This window comes from Lactuca sativa, chromosome 8 (assembly GCF_002870075.4).
Source record: "Lactuca sativa cultivar Salinas chromosome 8, Lsat_Salinas_v11, whole genome shotgun sequence".
In the NCBI taxonomy this organism is placed as follows: domain Eukaryota; kingdom Viridiplantae; phylum Streptophyta; class Magnoliopsida; order Asterales; family Asteraceae; genus Lactuca; species Lactuca sativa.
This window is the reverse complement of record NC_056630.2, coordinates 136588826-136602593: the sequence shown is the minus strand read 5'-3', so window position 1 is coordinate 136602593 and position 13768 is coordinate 136588826. Positions and strand designations below refer to the sequence as shown.

The 13768-nt window shown below is 43.2% G+C and overlaps 1 protein-coding gene and 1 long non-coding RNA gene across 2 annotated transcripts; both read left to right on the top strand.

Annotated features, from left to right (window-relative positions):
• Positions 1-259: 259 nt before the first annotated feature.
• Positions 260-7766, top strand: LOC128128197 (uncharacterized). The gene is made up of 2 exons (XM_052767108.1): positions 260-2334; positions 7546-7766. Exon 1 carries the CDS (start codon positions 1113-1115, stop codon positions 2172-2174), a length of 1062 nt encoding a protein of 353 aa, XP_052623068.1. The 5' UTR covers positions 260-1112; the 3' UTR covers positions 2175-2334; positions 7546-7766.
• Positions 7767-11315: 3549 nt separating this feature from the next.
• LOC122195654 (uncharacterized) lies at positions 11316-12870 on the top strand. Its single transcript, XR_006186130.2, has 2 exons — positions 11316-12036; positions 12320-12870. It is a non-coding gene; the product is annotated as an uncharacterized LOC122195654 (long non-coding RNA).
• The last annotated feature ends 898 nt before the right edge of the window (positions 12871-13768 follow it).

The window sequence follows — 13768 nt, the reverse complement described above, 5'->3', positions numbered from 1 at the left end:
TGTTATAGTTATGATACAGTTTTCCTCACAGTATTTTTACTACGGTTGAGATACATAGTGTGTGGTTTTATGATATGATACTCAGATTTATGGTTTTTGGTTATATTGAAAAATGAAATTTTTGAGTCGTATTTTGGGTCGTTTCAAGTTGGTATCAGAGCCTTGGTTTGACGGATTCGGATACACTTTCGGGTGTATCTGAACTCAAACTAAGGGGAAGATAGAAAGATTTTTAAAAAGGAAAGTGTTTTCTAAAGAATGTTGAAAGCACTTAGAAAGAAAGAAATTTTTAAACGAGATAAGGGTGTGGTGCATGCGATCAGCCGAGCTCAAGTAAGTACTCCCAAATTACCCATACAAGTTATTTGTTCAGTTTCAGTTTCAGTAGAACAGCATGCTAGTATAGGACTAAGGATCTAGGAGGATGCCTTATGTGTCTGCTATATGTGTATCAGCTTTATGAGCATTGCATGCTAGTATTGAGTAGACAGCAGTAGGATAGCCTATTTAGGTTATGCCTGATAGTATGAGCCTAGCATTATATGCTAGTACAGTTTCTTGGTATGAGAATAGTTTTGCCTGAGTATGTTTCCTTTATCCGAATGCTGCTTGCTTTGTGCTTTGTGGGATTCTGAGTGATGGGAGTTAGCCATTAGGTGAATACGTTACATTACATGTGATCAGGGTTGAATAATCTCAGAGTGCTGGATTTGACCCTATTTCGCAGCTCTCGTTTGAGTCCAACCGTTGTAGGGACGAGTCTTTTACTCGAAGGATTATCTGAGCCTCGTCACATGTGATGGTATCCAGGTGGTGGCTAGTTGGCATCGCGAGGAGGCCTTCAGCAGCTGAGGACTGGTTTGAGTTGAGTCTGAGGTTTCCCTAGGGCAAGCCTAGGATGAGAGTAGCAGAGATCAGTAGTAGTAGAAGTGACTTGGTGGAGTCAAGGCAGTTCTTGAAGAAAGTACGGATAGATGTGGAAGGTAGTATGGGCCCGTACTACTGAAAGCAGAGGATCCGTACTCGAATCAAGAAAGGCTGAGACAAGACCAGGAAGCTAGTTGTAGTATCAATGATCCCTTGAGATATTTCAGTTTTCTGATGTAGTTGTGATGTGTTTCAGAATGGTGGTTTTGCGTTCGAGACCAGCAGCCGGCAGTGGAGGTGCCGGGGAGGGATCAGGTTCAGGCTCGGGGGACGAGCGCATGGATGAGCAGACCCGAGAGTTTCTTTCTTCAGAGATTACGCGTATCATTATAGAGCAGACTCCTGTGATCTTCGGTTCGATCAAGGAGGAAATCCTAGAGCTGATGGATGAGAGATTGGGCACCTTCCGTGGCGAGGTGGCGGCCATGATGGGGTCGCGCACCCTTACATTCAGGGAGTTCAGGGCATGTGGAGCTCCGGACTATCATGGGGCGCGGGACCCCATAGCGAGTACTAGATGGTTGGCGGATGTGGCCAACGCTTTCCGCATTAGCAGGTGTCCCGAGGGGGACAAGGTCAGATTGGCGTCCTGTCTTCTGAAGGACAGGGCACGGGATTGGTGGGAGGAGGTCGGACATACCATTGGAGATGATGCAGCATTGGACGTCATGACCTGGGCTGACTTCTCTACCAGGTTCAGGGCAGAGTTTGCACCGGTTATTGAGGTGCAGCAGTTAGCTAGGGAGTTTCAGGACCTCACCCAGACTACAGAGACAGTGGCGGAGATCACCGCCAAGTTCAGGGAGAGGGCTCTTCTCGTTCCTCAGTATGCAGCCGATGAGGAGATGAAGAAGGCCCGTTATCATGAGATGTTGCGGAGCGATATCCGCCTGTTTGTGAGCCGGTCCAGCTGTAAAACGCTGGATGACATGATTGCTAGGGCTCGGGAGAGGGAGATTGATCTCGAGATGGAGAAGAAGAGGAAACCGGAGGCGGTTTCGGGTACAGGTAGTTCGGGCAAAAAGCCCAAGGTTTCAGATCACAGATCTAGGAGTCAGCAGAGCCACGGTCGATGTGGCAAGTGTGGGAGATTGCACGAGGGGGCGTGCAAGGCAGGGAGTTCCGGCTGCTACAAGTGCGGTCGGATTGGGCATTTGAGTAGGGATTGTACGGCCCCTGCTACTACCGTTGCAGCATCAGATCTGATTTGCTTTCAGTGCAATCAGAGGGGACATAAAAAGTCCTAGTATCCGAGTTTAGCCGCAGCAGGGAAGGTGGCTGCACCTGCCCCTGCTACCTTGAGGATTACTGATGGCCGGCAGGGCCGAGCCGAGACGCCAGTGGCGAAGAGTAGGGCGTTTCAGATGACAGCAGAGGAGGCGCGAGCGACTCCTGATGTGGTGACAGGTATGTATCTTCCCTTCATCCCTTTATTATTATTGATTGATTATTGCTTATTATTGTATGTTTTATTTAGGGTCGTTCTCTGTGAACGGCATCTCTGCTATGGTATTATTCGATTCGGGGGCTACCCGATCATTCGTATCGCTTGCGCTTAGCAAGAGATTTAGTAGAGCTCCAGGGGAGCTGGATTGTCCATTAGAGGTTGAGATAGCAGATGATAGGACCGTGAGGGTCGGCAGAGTGCATAGAGGGTGTTCTCTTCAGTTGTTTGATGAGCAGTTTTCAGTGGACTTGGTTCCTATTCCCCTGCGATGGAATAAGGTTATTGTGGGCATGGATTGGCTAAGCCCCAATGGGGCGGTGATTGATTGTGAGCTTCAGCTAGTGAGGGTTCGCACTCCCAGTGGGGGAGAGTTAGTGATTCAGGGCGAGAGGCCACAGCGCGGACCGACCTTTTGTTCCGCCGCGAGAGCGAGACGTTATTTCCAGCAGGGTTGCGCGAGTTATGTAGCTTATGTCTTGGATGCCCGGGAGAAGGGCAAGATGGCAGTTGAAGATGTTCCGATAGTGCGAGACTTCCCCGATGTATTTCCCGAGGATTTACCGGGAATACCTCCTGAGAGGCAGGTTGAGTTTAGGATCGACCTGATTCCTGGTGCGACTCCGATAGCCAAGGCACCGTATCGCCTAGCTCCCCCTGAGATGCAGGAGTTGTCTACGCAGCTGCAGGAGCTGTTAGACAAGGGTTTCATTCGGCCGAGCAGTTCGCCTTGGGGAGCGCCGATCCTGTTTGTGAGGAAGAAGGATGGGTCGCATCGTATGTGTATAGATTATCGGGAGTTGAATAAGGTAACGGTGAAGAACCGTTACCCACTTCCGAGGATAGATGATTTGTTTGATCAGCTTCAGGGAGCGTCTTGGTTCTCCAAGATCGATCTACGCTCCGGTTACCATCAGATGCGGGTTAGAGATGAGGATGTACAGAAGACTGCTTTCAGGACCAGGTATGGTCATTATGAGTTTGTGGTGATGCCATTTGGGCTCACCAATGCTCCAGCCGCGTTCACGGATCTCATGAATCGCGTGTGCAGGCCGATGCTGGATCGGTCAGTGATAGTATTCATAGATGATATCTTGGTGTATTCCAAGACGCAAGAGCAGCACGAGGAGCACCTGCGGGAGGTGCTGGAGGTTTTGAGGAGGGAGAGACTTTTCGCAAAGTTCTCCAAATGTGAGTTCTGGTTGCGCGAGGTGCAGTTCCTTGGTCACCTCGTCAACCAGAAGGGTATTTTGGTAGATCCGGCCAAGATAGATGCCGTGATGCAGTGGGAGGTCCCGAAGTCTCCATCTGAGATTCGGAGCTTCCTAGGGTTGGCAGGGTATTACTGGAGATTCATTCAGGATTTCTCCAAGATAGTAGTGCCGCTCACCCGACTGACCAAGAAGTCGGTGGTATTTCGTTGGGGGCCTGAGCAGCAGGCAACGTTCGAGACCCTCAGACAGAGATTGTGCGAGGCTCCAATCCTTACCTTGCCAGAGGGAGTAGAGGACTTCGTAGTCTACTGTGATGCCTCGATCACAGGTATGGGAGCAGTATTGATGCAGCGGGGCCATGTGATAGCTTACACCTCGAGACAATTGAAGCCTCACGAGGCTAACTATCCTACCCATGATTTAGAGCTGGGGGCGGTTGTGTTTGCCCTCAAGATTTGGAGGCATTATCTTTATGGGGTCCGTTGTACTATTTACACGGATCACAAGAGTTTGAGGTACCTTATGGATCAGTCGAGTCCGAACATGAGGCAGAGGAGATGGTTGGATGTGCTAAAGGATTATGATTGTGAGATCCTTTACCATCCAGGGAAGGCCAACGTGGTGGCCGACGCCCTATGCCGCAAAGTGTCGGCAGCCCCTATCAGAGATCTGTGTTTGAGGATGACAGTGATTACTCCATTGTTGGAGCGGATCAAGGAGGCTCAAGTTGAGGGCCTCAAGGAGGAGAGGCAGAAGTGTGAGAGGATAGTGGGCCGAGTAGCCTCGTTTGATTATGACAGTCGGGGATTGCTGACGCTTCACGGGAGGGTGTGGGTATCGTACTGGGGTGGAGTACGGTAGGTGTTGATGGACGAGGCTCATAAGTCTCGATTTTCTATCCACCCAGGGGCGACGAAGATGTATCGAGATCTTTGACCCGATTATTGGTGGCCCTGCATGAAGCGGGACGTCGCCTGGTATGTTGAGAGATGCCTGACCTGCAGGAAGGTCAAGGCGGAGCACCAGAGGCCTCACGGAAAGATGCAGCCGTTAGACATTCCAGTGTGGAAATGGGAGGACATCACCATGGATTTTGTCACCAAGCTTCCCAGGACCGCACGAGGAGTAGATTCAATATGGGTAGTAGTGGATCGGTTGACGAAGAGTGCTCATTTTATCCCGATCCAGGAGAGTATATCGGCAGAGAAGTTAGCCGATATCTATGTGCGAGAGATTGTGGCACGTCATGGAGTGTCGGTATCGGTGGTGTCAGACCGAGATGCCCGTTTTACATCCAGATTTTGGAAGCGGTTCCACGACGAGATGGGTACTCGTCTCCATTTCAGCACCGCTTTCCACCCTCAGACGGACGGGCAGAGCGAGAGGACGATTCAGACTCTCGAGGACATGCTCAGGGCATGTGTTTTAGATTTCGGTGGTAGTTGGGATACGTATCTTCCGTTAGCGGAATTTTCGTATAACAACAGTTATCATGCGAGCATTGATCGACCTCCCTTTGAGATGCTTTATGGGAGGAAGTGTAGGACCCCGATTTGTTGGGGCGAGATCGGTCAGCGAGTCATCGGGAGCACAAAGGTGGTGCTCAAGACGACCGAGTTGATCCAGTAGGTCCGTAGTAGACTGCAGACTGCGCAGAGTCGGCAGAAAAGCTACGCCGACAGGAGGCGTTCAGACTTGGAGTTCCAGGTGGGTGATATGGTCCTTCTGAAGGTCTCACCTTGGAAGGGTGTCATCAGGTTCCGGAAGAGGGGCAATTTGGGTCCCAGGTTTATTGGTCATTTCAGGGTTTTGGCCCGGGTGGGTCAGGTTGCTTATCGGTTGGATCTTCCTGAGGAGCTTAGTCAGATCCACAACACTTTCCATGTGTCTCAGTTGAGGAAGTGTTTGGTGGATGAGTCAGCAGTCGTTCCCCTAGAGGATATTCAGGTTGATAGCAGCCTGAACTATATTGAGAGGCCGGTCGCGATTCTGGACCGGAAGACCAAGACCTTGAGGAACAAAGAAATTCAGTTAGTGAAGGTGCAGTGGCAGCACCGGAAGGGGTCTGAGTGGACGTGGGAGGCTGAGGAGGAGATGAGAGAGCACTACCCAGAGATATTTGCAGATTCAGCCGTAGCAGACTTCGAGGACGAAGTCTGATATAAGTGGGGGAGAATTGTAACGACCCGTCTCCGGTATGATGATTCCATGGTATTTATTTTGAAGTTTGCAAGAGGGACTCGGCGAGTTCATAGCCTGAATCGCCGAGTAGGGACGGGATTTCGAGCACGTGTTAGTCGGCGACTCGGCGAGTCCATATTCGGGACTCGGCGAGTCTGCCTGTCTGGAAGAAACCCTAAATCCCCGGATTGCTCACTATTTAAGCCACCTTATAGCCCCCAATCTCGCCTCCTTCACCCTCAGAGAGCTGTGAGAAAACCCTAATCCGTTCTTGAGTGATTTAAGTGTTATTGTGTGATATTTTGAAGGCTTGAAGAAGAAGAAGAAGAAAGGAGCAAAGGGAAGAAGTGTAGAGCAAAGATTCAAGGGCAAATCAGAATCCATTGAGGTATTCTTCGGATTCCCTCCCCTTTTATACTTCAAATTTCCATTGGAACTCTTCTAGTAATAGTTTTATGCCTTCTCAAGCCTTATGATTGTATGGATGCCTTAGTAGATCGAGATATCCTTAGATCTGTTCATTTAGGAGTTATAGATCCCGGATCTATTGCCTTTTTGAAGATACTTTGCATGAAAACCCTAGATCTAGCCTTTATTATGCTTTTTGAGCTATTTTATCTTCATGGATGCATATGGGCACGTAAAGATAGAATCTTTACGTGCCAATCGAGTTAAGGGAGTCCAGATCTATAAGTTCTATACACTGGATTCAAGCAGAATCGAGTTTTGAATTGTTGCATGCAAGCGACTCGGCGAGTCGGAAGAACGACTCGGCGAGTCGAGTCGAGAGTCCCCGATTTTTCCTTTTCGAGTGATGCCGAGTACGACCAGTGAGTGGTAGAGTGGACTCAGCGAGTTTGAGGTCAGACTCAGTAATGGAGGGACCCGGCGAGTTGTTCATACAACTCGGCGAGTCCAAGGCAATCTTCTTAGCTCGAAGAACAACTCGTCGAGTAGTTCATATGACTCGGCGAGTCGGATGCATATTGCCTAAGTTTTTGATTCGAAAGGGAACTCGTCGAGTTGATGCCATACTCGACGAGTAGCAGCGAGTAGGGTCGAGAAGTGAGAATAGGGACTCGGCGAGTTGGCGGCCCAACTCGGCGAGTCAGGTCAACTGTGGGTTGACTTTGACCAGGAGAGTTGACTTTGACCAGGAGAGTTGGCTTTGATCAGGAGAGTTGACTTTGACCAAGGGTAAAAGAGTCATTTTACCCCAGTGCAGTGATTAACATTGATTGAGTGTGTTTATGGACTTGTAGCCGGGGAGATACCGGAGCAGCAGCAGATAGCTTTCAGAGCCATACACACAGCAGCCAGTTCACGAGGTGAGTTTCCTTCCAGTAGGAACGGGTCTACGGCCACAATGCCGACCCATTTAGTTAGTAGCAGTTCCGGACTTCAGTCCGAAGCAGTAGTTCAGTATGCTTGATGTCTCCGTGATTCAAGCACGTTGTGTGTTATATGTTCCGGACTATGGTCCGATGCAGAATGCAATATGTGTGTTTATGTTAGTTGCTATGTGTTATGCCATGCTATGATGAGTAGTTCCGGACTTCGGTCCGATGCAGTTAGTTCCGGACTTACGTCCGATGCAGTCAGTTCCAGACTTCGGTCCGATGCAGTCAGTTCCGGACTTTGGTCCGATGCAGCTAGTTCCGGACTTCGGTCCGATGCAGTGGGCAAGGCCCAGTATGTGTCTTATATGTATTGTATGGTATGTGGTAGTTTGGGGGAGCTCACTAAGCTTTGTGCTTACACTTTCAGTTTTGGTTTCAGGTACTTCCGCAAGCAAAGGGAAGAGCTCGGGATGATGGCATCGCACACACCACAGCTTCAGTTTTCATCCTGGGAGTTGATTCAGTTTCTTGATTTTGATATGTTATAGTTATGATACAGTTTTCCTCACAGTATTTTTACTACGGTTGAGATACATAGTGTGTGGTTTTATGATATGATACTCAGATTTATGGTTTTTGGTTATATTGAAAAATGAAATTTTTGGGTCGTATTTTGGGTCGTTTCATGTTTCCTCTCCACAACTCCATTCTGTTGTGGAGTGTAAACACAAGAGGTCTGATGAGCAATGCCATGATTTTCACAAAAGTTTTTAAAACGAAAATTTGTAAATTCAGCTTCATTATCAGTTCTTATAGTTTTAACAACAACTTGAAATTGATTTTTTAACATATTTAAAAATACAACATAACTTTGAAAAACTTCTTCTTTAGACTTAAGAAGAAACACCTAGGTAGCTCTAGTGAAATCATCCACAATAGTCCAGAAGAATCTAAACCCTCCTACACTCTTAAATCTATATGGTCCCCACACATCAAGATGAACAAGTTCACCAAGAAACTTGTCACATGAAGACTATTATGAAATGCCTCTCTAGTCTGTTTAGATTTATGACAAACTTCACAAGGTGGGAGAGAAACATTACTAAAATTGAGTTTATTCTTAAGAATGTTTAAAGCTTGATCTGCAGGATGACCAAGTCTACTATGACAAGTAAATTTAGACACACAACAAATATTCTTAGAAACACATGACTTATTACCTGAAATATATGGATCAAGGTAATAAAGTCCACCAGATTGGTTACCAGTATCCACCGTCCCCTTGGACTGTGAATCCTAAATATGAAAATTATGTTCATTAAAAACAATTTCACATTTGTTATCTTTACATAGCTTATGAACAGACAACAAATTAACATTGAAATTTGGACCAACAAAGACATCAAACAGTGTAAGAGAATTAGATAATTGCATATTCCCAATTTTATTAATTTGAGCAGAAGACCCATTAGGATGACTAACCCTTAGATTTAATCTACAAACATAAATTGAATCTTGAAGATGTGACTCAGAGCTAATCATATGTTGACTAGCTCCAAAGTCAACAACCCATTTAGAACAGTTGTTATTAAGAAAGGAGTTGCATGAAATACCTGCCATATTGGCATTGACAGGTGTCTCATCCAACCCTTGCTTTGTTTCACCAATGAGACTGAGAAACTTTGCATATTGCTCATTAGTTAAAAAACGACAATCATTACTACTATCACAGGTTCTAGATCCAAGGGATTCAGTTTGAAAACCAGAAGTTGAATTATTAGAAAAACTTTTGTTTTGACTATTGACTTCAGATCTTGGCTTGTAATCCTTTGGATACCCAATAATTTTGAAACATTTATCAATGGAATGACCTTTAAGACCACAGTTCTTACACTGTGGTATTTGACCCTTGGATTTAGATTTTTTCTGATCAACAAATTTAGACACAAAAGCGGAAGACGAGGTTTTAGAACCTGAAATCAAAGAATCAGAACCATGTTTTTTATTTGACTCCTCACGAGACACTAAAGAAAAAGCAGTTTTGACAGAAGGAAGAGGATCCATAAGCAAAATATGACTCTTAACTTGATTATAAGACTCATATAAACCACTTAAAAACTGTATTAGTTTCATTAATTTTGAATGGTTCTTAAAACTACTAGCAGCTTCACAAGTACACTCAGTAAGATTAGTTAAACCATCAAACTCTTTCCAATATAAATCAAGTTTACTAAAGTAATCAGATAAAGACAAACTTCCCTGAGTAAGAGAAACAATTCTTTGATGAACATTAAAGATAACAGAACCATCTGTTTTATGATAAGTTTCAAATAATTCATTCCACAGATCATGAGCACCTTCCTGAACAAGCATGATTAGCATATAAATTTTCAGAAATAGACCCAAGAATCCAAGAACAAGTAATAGCATTAGCACGTTCCCACTTAGACGCTTTAACAGGATCATTAACAGGTTTAGGTACAATTCCATCAGTAAAACCAAGTTTATTACGAGCCTTTAAGGCTCTAACCATAAAACTGCGGCATATCCTAAAAATTTTAGTGCCTAACAATTTGAAGTTAATAACACTAGAAACAGCATTATCAGAAGGATGAACATACAAAGGATCATCAAAGTTTATTGCAGGATCAGGTTGAGCCCCAGACCCACCAGTGGACTCAACACCAGAATCAGTCATAATTAACAAAAGAAGTAGTAAAAGTCTACTAGAAAAGAAAGCTAGAAATTAACAAAAGCAGACAATAGTGAAAGCCTTAGAGTCCAGATGGTCACCACTGTATGTCGGGGCCCAAGACAAGCAATCACCAAGTCAAAAAAACAAGAATGTTTAAAAACAAGATAATCACTAACACAGAAGATCTTATGATAACACAAGAGAACAAGATCTAACACAACAATAAGATCTTATGAATAACAAGAAGAAATAAGGAACAAGAAAACCTCACAGCGAGATTAGAAGGGAACACAACCAGTATAACCGATCGGCTCTCAGATCCGTTCTCAACTAAGGTTTATCGGTGATGAAATCCGATCCTTAGTGAGTTATTTCAGATCTTATGAGATTGACCAACCGATCTGGTAGAAGAGAAGGCCTTCACTCGATTATGATGTAGCACAAACAGTTCCTCTTCTGAATCTGCAAGCCAAGAACAAAAAATACTCACAGTAACCAAGATCAAGAAGATATTGTTTGTAATAGACAAACAAAACCCTAATCTTACACGATCTGAAGGTAGATCTAGTTTTCAACAAGAAAACTAGACTAAAACAGATTATGAAGATCAACAGAAAACAACAAAGAATTGGGATGTAAAACAGTTACCTCGAATCGACGAAAAAACGAAGCGTCGATAGTAACACCGAGATTAGAATCGGAGACTAACGAAGCGTCTACACACAGAGACGAGAATCGAAGCCCTAAAGCTCTGATACCATGTAAAAACTAGTAAGAACACAATTTCCCAACATCACCATCTATTATATCATTTGAGGATTAACAGACAGGTGGTTTTCAAGTACTTACAACATAAACCTACACTACTCTCAACAATGAATCTCTCAATCCAAATATAGAACAAGATCAAGAGCAGATGATAGATCATCTTAACACTACAGAATAAACCCTAATAACAAGAGTTCTTTACAACAAGAGAGAAAGTGTATGAAACAAGGAAGAGTGACTGAATGAACGACCCGATCAGGTACTCTTGACCTTAAGTACATGGGTCATCTTCAACCCGAAGGATCTGCGTGTTAACCTGGATACATATGTATCTAACTCAACACATTGCACCCTTCTACAATCTGGAAGTTTACCTGCAATACCCTTTTACACATACATCTACAAATGTATTTATTTTAATTAACAAATTGTTAATTTGTAACTTTAACCATTATTTATTTTAACAACAGGAATCATACGCGTTGCAAGGAAGTCACAACCCCTAGGGTTTTATTGGGAGTTGGTTTCCCATTATTATATGGAATGTCTGATATCTTTCTGGTATATTTTCAGCGAGGCGATTTGAGACCGGATTTGGGTTGGGATCGGGAGCTGGTAGTCAGGGTGGGCCAGCCTTGTCAGAGGACTGTGTCAGGGAGATCATCCATGAGGAGGTGGTTGCTATCGTCCGGGGTAAGATTCTGTAGATGTTCGGGTCCATCAAGACCGCAATGATGGAGTTCTTTGATGATCGCTACACATATATTGCTGAGACGGATGCTACTACAGCCTCCGCAGCCATGGCAGCTGCAGGTACGGGGACAGGTCAGTCTTTTTAGTATCAGGACTTCGATAACACAAAGCCCCCGACCTTCACCGGAGTACAAGACCCGATCATAGCCAGAGGTGGCTAACCGACAAAATCATTTTCTTGATGCTTCTTGCAATACTTTTGAATGTTCTAGATCGAAGTCCCTATCTAGCACATTGCAATCGAAATCTTATAAATTGTTTGATGAACATAATATTAACTACAAAAATTAGGGCCTTTAAAGTTTTTTTTTCCAAATTCTTTGTAATGATGATTACTTTTGCAACTAGCGAAACAGTTACTTTAAGCTCAACACTTTCTTAAAATAATAATATTTTTAAAGTAGAGGATTGGAGCTGATGATGTCAATGCGCCATAATTGGTTTGATTAGTTACTTTATAAATTTGACTTTTGTTATTTTACATAGATAGTTATAAATGTTGGATGATGTGAAGTTTTTCCATTGAGGTCAGAGAAATTGTGGCTGATTTATGTTCTTTAAGCCTTGGATAAATGATGAAGAGGGTAACAAAGAAGGTGAGGAAATATGAGATTGGCCGAACAATTGGTGAAGACACATTTGCAAAGGTCAAGTTTGCAAGATTTTGTTGTAAACACAAAAAATATAACATGACCCAGGCATATAGAAGTCGAGGTAATTTTTACTTATATATCATGTCAATGGGTGCTTTTAGTATAGTTTTCTTCTTATATTTTGTTATAGATTACTGCATGATCAAATGGAAAATGGACTTTAAGATTCCATTCCATGGCGTGTTTGGAATTTGAATCCTTCATATATTCATGGAATTCACGATTCCTTCCAAGTTTTTCAACGATTTTTATTCAATTCCTTTTTTTGTCAAACCCCCAATATGTATGTATGCTCGCATTTACTTCGAGTCTAGGTTTTCATATAACTTTATTGCAACTTGTAGGGTAAGCCTTTGAATCCCGAATATATGCTGAAAATGTGGAAAGAGTTTTTCTGCAAGCAACTGGAGTTCTTTATGTTATATTTCTGACAACAACAGGAATCCGAATTGAAGAATCTTTATGGTCCTTTCTGAAGTTCAAGATTGGCGATTAAGGTCCCTCGATCTCCATGTTAGCGTTTGGTGTGGTTCAGTCCTTAGTAGCTTTGAGTATAACAAGGTTTGTAATTAGTTGTTGGATAGGGTTGGAATGCAATCATGTGAGTAGGGGTGGAATGGCTGGAAAGGAATAGGGTGGAATGGAACGGAATCATACGTGAATATGGTGGAATACGATACAAGTACAGTTGTATCGAATATTGGATGGCATTATAGGATTCATATAGAGTACTTTAAAAAGCCCTACTCTATTAGGCAATGTAATCTAATACACCACACTACGACCTCTACCTATGCATAATATTCATACTTTCAACCGCATTATATTAACCTTTTTCTATACCTATGTATAATATTTATCTTTTCAGACGTATTAGATTAACCTTTTTCTGGTAGTGATGGTTGCAATTCCTAAAAACATTTTGTGATTCTTTCTAATTTATGGTTGGGTGTTTAAAAAAACACTAATAGCTAAAAAGTAACCCATAAAAAATGACCAAACTATAAACAAAATTTGGCTATAATAACTTTTCAGTATTTTAATTTAAACACGACGAAAGTGCATGAATAAATGGACCATTCTTACAAGATCATCCGTTATACTCACCACTAACCACTTTAGTGGTGAGTGTCACATCATCATCAAACACAACCACACAACCACTAAAAGGTTACTATAACCCTCTTATTTTTTTTATTTTTAAATTATATATATATATATATATATATATATATATATATATAGAGAGAGAGAGAGAGAGAGAGAGAGAGAGAAAGAGAGAGTGAGTGAGTGAGTGAGTGAGTGAGAGAAATAAAAGTATTGGACGTTGGCTTCCGTTGTGTGAACCTGAATCCACCACTACCATTAACTACCACTATTAGGTCTGTCGATAAAACCCGAAACCCGTTCTACCCACCCGACCCGTTCCGAATTCGGGTAGAATGGGTCGGGTAGAACGGATAACGAGTATGAACATTCGGGTAATAGGTTAACCCAATAATAATATAGGTCGGGTTTAAGGTATGAATATTTATTTTCGGGTATACCCAAATACCCGAATTCGTTTTTTAAATAATACCAAATATACAATGCAGTCACGTACGCACGCTTCAAAAAAAAACATTTGTTTCCTTCTTATGAACGACGGCTCGATAGTCGACGCAAACTCGCAAAGGGAATATGATTACGACATTGAAGCTGAAGTCATGAACAGTCATCGCACGACATCGGTTTCTCCGATACCTACCAATTGTTTCAAGAAGTAAAAGAAAAACTTCAAGCTTTTATTAAAA